This window comes from Entamoeba dispar, genomic scaffold (genome assembly GCF_000209125.1).
Source record: "Entamoeba dispar SAW760 scf_1105229462305 genomic scaffold, whole genome shotgun sequence".
In the NCBI taxonomy this organism is placed as follows: Eukaryota; Evosea; order Mastigamoebida; family Endamoebidae; genus Entamoeba; species Entamoeba dispar.
In genome coordinates, this window is record NW_001855126.1 from 1 (window position 1) to 6470 (window position 6470).

General features: G+C 21.1%; 1 protein-coding gene across 1 annotated transcript, besides 31 other annotated features; it reads right to left on the minus strand.

The window, feature by feature from the left end:
• Nucleotides 1–515: 515 nt before the first annotated feature.
• Nucleotides 516–609: a microsatellite.
• A 31-nt stretch (nt 610–640) lies between these two features.
• Nucleotides 641–766: a microsatellite.
• Nucleotides 767–846: 80 nt separating this feature from the next.
• Nucleotides 847–914: a sequence feature (AT_rich).
• Nucleotides 915–954: 40 nt separating this feature from the next.
• Nucleotides 955–984: a sequence feature (AT_rich).
• Nucleotides 985–1207: 223 nt separating this feature from the next.
• Nucleotides 1208–1334: a sequence feature (AT_rich).
• Nucleotides 1335–1390: 56 nt separating this feature from the next.
• Nucleotides 1391–1454: a sequence feature (AT_rich).
• Nucleotides 1455–1965: 511 nt separating this feature from the next.
• Nucleotides 1966–2030: a microsatellite.
• A 157-nt stretch (nt 2031–2187) lies between these two features.
• Nucleotides 2188–2222: a sequence feature (AT_rich).
• Nucleotides 2223–2316: 94 nt separating this feature from the next.
• Nucleotides 2317–3505, minus strand: EDI_167180 (ribosomal pseudouridine synthase, putative; the record flags this gene model as incomplete). Its single annotated transcript, XM_001739642.1, has 2 exons — nt 2317–3288; nt 3341–3505. 2 exons carry the CDS (start codon nt 3503–3505, stop codon nt 2317–2319), a joined length of 1137 nt encoding a protein of 378 aa, XP_001739694.1.
• Nucleotides 3505–3597: a microsatellite.
• Nucleotides 3598–3625: a sequence feature (AT_rich).
• A 64-nt stretch (nt 3626–3689) lies between these two features.
• Nucleotides 3690–3711: a sequence feature (AT_rich).
• Nucleotides 3712–3759: 48 nt separating this feature from the next.
• Nucleotides 3760–3806: a sequence feature (AT_rich).
• Nucleotides 3807–3875: 69 nt separating this feature from the next.
• Nucleotides 3876–4020: a repeat region.
• Nucleotides 4021–4102: 82 nt separating this feature from the next.
• Nucleotides 4103–4274: a microsatellite.
• Nucleotides 4214–4342: a microsatellite.
• Nucleotides 4218–4403: a microsatellite.
• Nucleotides 4404–4420: 17 nt separating this feature from the next.
• Nucleotides 4421–4536: a microsatellite.
• Nucleotides 4537–4642: 106 nt separating this feature from the next.
• Nucleotides 4643–4762: a microsatellite.
• Nucleotides 4763–4817: 55 nt separating this feature from the next.
• Nucleotides 4818–4851: a sequence feature (AT_rich).
• A 139-nt stretch (nt 4852–4990) lies between these two features.
• Nucleotides 4991–5137: a microsatellite.
• A 190-nt stretch (nt 5138–5327) lies between these two features.
• Nucleotides 5328–5455: a microsatellite.
• A 53-nt stretch (nt 5456–5508) lies between these two features.
• Nucleotides 5509–5536: a sequence feature (AT_rich).
• A 42-nt stretch (nt 5537–5578) lies between these two features.
• Nucleotides 5579–5707: a microsatellite.
• Nucleotides 5624–5773: a microsatellite.
• A 7-nt stretch (nt 5774–5780) lies between these two features.
• Nucleotides 5781–5814: a sequence feature (AT_rich).
• Nucleotides 5815–5838: 24 nt separating this feature from the next.
• Nucleotides 5839–5874: a sequence feature (AT_rich).
• A 71-nt stretch (nt 5875–5945) lies between these two features.
• Nucleotides 5946–6051: a sequence feature (AT_rich).
• A 14-nt stretch (nt 6052–6065) lies between these two features.
• Nucleotides 6066–6108: a microsatellite.
• A 7-nt stretch (nt 6109–6115) lies between these two features.
• Nucleotides 6116–6277: a microsatellite.
• Nucleotides 6278–6284: 7 nt separating this feature from the next.
• Nucleotides 6285–6360: a sequence feature (AT_rich).
• A 50-nt stretch (nt 6361–6410) lies between these two features.
• Nucleotides 6411–6464: a sequence feature (AT_rich).
• Nucleotides 6465–6470: the final 6 nt, after the last annotated feature.

Sequence of the window (6470 nt, forward strand, 5' to 3'; positions counted from 1 at the left end):
GTAAAAGATGTAAAGAAGGATATTATTTAACAAAAGACATGAAATGTTTAAAATGTGATGATAAATGTGAAACATGTTATGGAACACCTACATATTGTATGAGTTGTTCTAATGATAAATATTTAAGAAATGATAAAACATGTCAATCAAATGAAGAATTAAATGGAACATGTTTACAATGAAGTATTAAAGAACAAATGGTTAAAAAAAACAGTTTATTAATTTTTATTAACTCATCACCACTTCTTGTATTTTTTTATTACCCTCATTACTTTTATGAAAGAAATGAAATAGAAAATAAACATGGAATATCAAAAATAAAAATGTTTAGAAAATTAACCATCTAAATAAATTAAACAATAAACAAACTAATGCAACTATTATTTGTTGATTGATATTTCTTGTTAAACTAAATATATTAATTTTTGTTCTCTTTGTGTTTACTTTATAGATTGTGAAATAAGCTACTGGATGAAAGAAATTTATGTCAATTCTTTTTGCTTTATAACAAAAAATATTTTATTTTTATTTTTTTGTTATTCTATTTCTATATTTATATTATTAATAACATTTTTTGTTTTTCTTATTTTATAAGATTTTCATTTTGTTGAAAATAACAAATTCTATATTATAGTAAATATTTTATTATTATTTTTCATTGTATTATCTTATATTCATATATATCTTCCTTATTATTCATTTTATTTATATTTTCTTATTATTTTATCTATCCTTCTTTTCATTTATTTTATTATTTAGATATTTAATGTTGGAATTGATATATTATATTAAAAGTGTTGCATATTTTTATACATTTTATTTTTCAGTTTCTACATACATCACTTCTATTTATTATTTAAATACAATATAATTATATATTTATACAACGTTAATATTTTTATTTGATATTATATCTTCATGTTAATAAAATATGACATCTAGATTTATCTTGTGTTTTATTATTTTATAAAAATAGTTTATTTTCTTTTGGATAACAAAATAAGAAAGATAAAGAATGAATTGAATGAGTTGATAAAAAACAATCCCAATGAATATATAACATAATAAATTATTACATTCATATCAAAACATATTGAGACAATGAAATTAATAATATGTGATTATTTTAAGATAATTAATGATGATGTTTCTTACATTTTTTAAATGAACAAGTGACTTCTCTTCTTTCTTATGTTAATTACTTATCTAAAATTCTAAAAAATGATTTATATAATTTATTTCTTTATCTTGAAAGAAATAAAGAAATAACAATAACAATAATAAAGAAAGAAGAATTTATAATGAATTTATTTTGAAAATAAAGAATAAATAAACATGGTGAACTATTTTATTAAAATAATACAACAAACAACTTTGCATTAATAGATTGTATTATTATTGTTATTAAATATGAAAATGTTATGATTTATTAAATAAATACATTTATTTATTATCATTACGAGTTGTTTCATTTTATTCATTGTTTATTGTTCTTATCATTACCATCAAATTTGATTGTAAGTGTGTTAGAAATTAACTCTATATCATAAATCTAATTGAGTGTATTGAAAAGAAATAAAAAATGACTTCTTAATATAAATAAAGTGTGAATATGATTATCTGACAATTAACTATTTTCATATCACCACAATAAATACATTGATTAAATCATTCTTATTCAATTTTTAATTATTTGCCATTATAATAGTTGTTTAAATTTATCAAAATTGAATAAAATGAATATAAAAAAAGTTTGATTAATTGTAGATATTAACAGTATTAATTTGAATTAAAACACAACGTTCAATGATTTTATTAAATGTTTTGAAATGATCATAATTATATGAATGATTAATTGAACAATCAATATTTATCAGTAACTGTTTACTTACAATTAATCAAATAAAGATAAACAAAAACACTGTGTTAAAATAATACCATACGATTAACAAGATTTTTCTTTACATTAAATAAAATAGAATGAAATTATTAAAATAAAAGAAAGATAAACGAAAACAAAAAAAATGAGAAATAGTTCCAACATTCAATACCCTTCAATATTATAATTTTAGAAGAAGTTTCAAATAAAGAACTAGAAAAGATAAAAGAAAAAAAGATGTTGAAGAATACAATTAAAAGAATAAATTAACAAGAAACAAGATAGGAAAAAATTCATTTGTTTTTGTCTATTTTATTTTGAAAAATTTAATCAAAAAAAAATAGAAAATAGACGGAGGTTTAAAAATAGTTTATAATAAAATTCTACATATTTGAAAGGTTGTTGTGAGTTTCTTTCATCCAGTAAGTTTCCCTCACTTATTCTGTACTTATTTGTTTTGGTACGTCCAACCCAATTCGTTCTTTCCATTCTTTAAGAGATCTTCTTGCATCAAAATTTAATTCTGCCCATTCAGGTATTTCAGCAATCCAATTATGAGAATTAAATGAGTATTTCCAAGCATGTAACCAAATTTGGTCTTCTATAGGATCACCTTTAGGGAAATTACAGTCATTACAATCTTTATCAAAGACCCATCCATACTTTTCTCTCCATTTATTTTCACGAATAAAGTCTCCATCTTGTTGTCTGTAATTATGGATTTGATTCAATAAATAAGCAGAGTCATTTGCAATTGGATGATTAATTGCTTTGAGATGAAGTCTTAATTGATGAGTTCTTCCAGTATGAGGAATACATTCAATAACACTTGTATTACTATCTTTATCAAAAAAAAGTCTTTTAAAACTACTTTTAGCTTCAACGCCATCTTCACAAATAGAGTTTTGGGACTCAGTCCCAAAACGAATCAAATGTAAAGGGAGATTTACTTCAATAAAATCTGGAAAATAACCAACTACTCTAGCCAAATAAATTTTTTGAAGTGAAGAAGGGGAAGAAAAGACAGATGACTTTTCCTTTAAAAATGATTGAAAGGAAGAAGCGAACTTTTTAGTTTTGGCGAATAGAAGGACGCCACTGGTATTTTTGTCTAAACGATAAACAGGTTTTAAATGAGAGAAATGGTGCTCATTAAGAAGGATATTAAGGATACAATTTTGGTTATATCTTCCAGTTGGATGAACAGGAATTCCAGATGGTTTATTAATAACAAGAAATTCAGGAGTGTTTTCTATTATTTTAATTTCTTTAATTGGAACAGGAGGTTCATGTAAATGACATTTACTAATTAAAATGTCATGTTCTTCAATAACAGAATGTAGTGATGTTTCTTTTTTAATTCCATTTTTATTAATTAAATAAGTTATTTGTTCATTAATTTGTCGTTGCTAAAATTTAGTATTTGTTATTCATATTTTTATTTCTTTGTTATCAACAAACTATCTCTTCCTTTGAAATATGTTTAAATTCACTGCCATAAATTTCTTCAACACTTTTTCCTACCCATCTGCCTTTTACATTAACTTTAAATTCTTTATAATAAGGAATAACTCTTCTAAATCCATCTTCAAAGAAATAAATTGGGTGCTGTGATAATTTATTCATTTGTTATTTTTTTGTTAATTTTTTTGTTTTTTTTTGTTATTTCTTTTGTTTTCTTTTGTTTTCTTTTGTTTTCTTTTGTTTTTTTTTGTTTTTTTAAAAATATTAAAAAAAAATATTAAAGGAACTGAAAAAGAACTAAAAAAAGTAGAATTCAATTGAAATGATGATAACAATCTCTGTATTCTTATTATTTTTATAAATAAAATGCAGACAATAATGTTCCAAAGATATCTGATCTATTGAAGAATGAATTGAATATTTTAATTTTATTAATTTGAATATTTTTTAATTTTCTTTAATTGGTACGAGAGTATCATTACAGCGTTTAATTCTCTTTTCATAGAATATCCAAAGATGAAACAGATTAACTAAAAAGGAGTTAGTCAAGTATTAATAGAGTTGTTGTCCATTGTTCATGGTCTTGGGAGATTAGTCAGATTCTTGTTGTTTGTTCAATTCACAAATTGTGTTTGGTTGTGATAGAAACAATACTCCACAACATCTCTCAAGTTTTTTTGCCCTTTGGTATTGTTAATTTCATTTGTTAATTCTTTTATGGATTTAATGTTTTCAATACCCATTCTCCCATTGATTGAATTTATTTGTCCTTTATTTTATCATATTTGATTTATCTTCTTCGTACTTTTCCTTATTTCTTTTATTCAAATATTCGTATTATATTTGCCTAATTATTTCAAATTCACTCACTTCATTTCTTATTCTCTTTCTTTTGTTGTGTTTTCATTTATCATCTCTTGTTTATTGTATTCACTTCTTCTTATTCTTATTCCTCTATGTCTTTTTCTTGTAGTTTCTTTGTTTTTCTTATTCTTCCTTGATCTTACCATCATTCTTGTTGTGCCTTTATTATCAGTGTATTTTCTCTCTTTCTTTCTTTGTTAAATTTCTTTATCATATTGTTGTATTTGTATTATTTTGCGTTATTGTTCTTTGTTGTGTATTATTTATCTTTTTCTTCTTGTTCTTGTTCTTATTTTTATTTCTTCGCATTTGTTATTAACTGTTTGTTTCGATTTATCCCTTTCTCCTCCTCTCTTCTCTTATCACAATTGTCTCATTGATTTCAGATATATCACTATTATCTCTTATTTCTTTGTCATTTCCACCTTGTCATTCTTTTATTTTACTTTCATTATTATTTATCATCATTTATTTATTATTTGAATTATTACTATTCTTTTTTTTATTTGTGTTTTCATTTTTATTTCATTCTCATTTTCATTTATATCATTATTTGAATGGTGTTTCGTTTTTCTAATTCTTTATTTTCTTCTAATTTCTTGTTGTTATGTTATTATTTAAATTAATAAAAACTAATAAATTAAGTATCGGTAGATCTTATTTTTCTATTTCAATGTACTCAGGTAAGACTACAACATTCACTCTCTTCATAGTCTTGTTCATGAGGTACTTCTCTATATTCACCTCTATGATATCCACAGTATTTCATTAGGTCTTTCATGTTTATAATTATTATATCTTTTACCATTATTTCATATAGAATTATTAACTTTGTTCTTTTATCATTCTTATTGTTTCTTTATTGATTATTCAATTTATTGTTTTTACCACTGCAATTACTTTCATTTTAGTTTATTAATTTGTATTATTTTGAAATGGAGAATTCTATACATTTCAATTTTGTTAGTAAATGCTAGAATTATATCTTCTTATTACATACTATTGTCATATCAATGATTAATTATACTTGTTTTAATTTATCTTCTATATAAATATCTGATATTTTATGAAATTTTCACTTTTATTAACTATTTCTTGATTCAATACAATGAACACTTCATTGTTTTATATTCTTTATTGGGAATTAACCTATTTCATTTTTATTGAATATTAATTTCATTTTATTCTCTTTTACTTTCTTCACCATTTCTTCTTCATTTATTATATTTATTTTATATTTTAATTTATCATCTCTCCAGATATATTCTCTTATTAATTCATGTTTATTAATTTGTACATTCTTATTTACAATATAATTTAATAATATATCTTCATTTGTTGTTATTTTATCATTACAAATACTACACCACTTTAATTTATTATTTCATGTAATTAATACTTTCTTAATTAATACAATTATACCATTTTCTTACATTAATTTTAATTAATTATAATCATTTTATTTTATATTAATATTCATCAATATTCTACTTATTAATTTTATATCATTTTATTTTCAATTTATTTTATTAAATGACTACTTACATTATTTAATTTCAAGTTATTAATATACATTAAATTTACTATTTAAATATTTTATTATTATAGATGACTCATTCTTATTTTGTACCAATAAATATATTTCATTATTTTCATTTTTATTAATTCTTTTATCGTATGTTTTATAAAATCTCTTCCAAATTCATTTCTTATTCATTTTCATCATTTCTCAGATTTCATTATTTTTATTCATAATATATTAATAGTTCTTATTAATTCTAATTCATATTCATCTCTTATTATCTTATTATTTCATCATTATAATATTATATATTTTATTTATTCTTCTTCTCATTTCTTATTATTATTTTATTTTTATTTATTCTTATTCTATCTTATTTATTAAGGTTTATTCTATTCTTCTTCATATTAATTAAATATTCTATTTGTTTAATTTGATGTTTTATTATTAATATATTCATCATCGTATTATTTATTTCTCTTTATTCTTTTCATTCTAGTGTAATTCTTGTTAATTAATAATTATTTTAATTTATTTGATCTTCTTCTTAGATTCTTAATTTCATTATTTCAATATCTTATAAAATTATTTTATTGATATTTAGAAATACAATATGATATTTTATATATTTCTTTTTTGATATCTTCTATATTTTCACATTCATATTTCCATTCTTCATTCATATATTTAATTATTTCATCATATATTTTTTTATTGAAATAATAATTAATATATGTTATT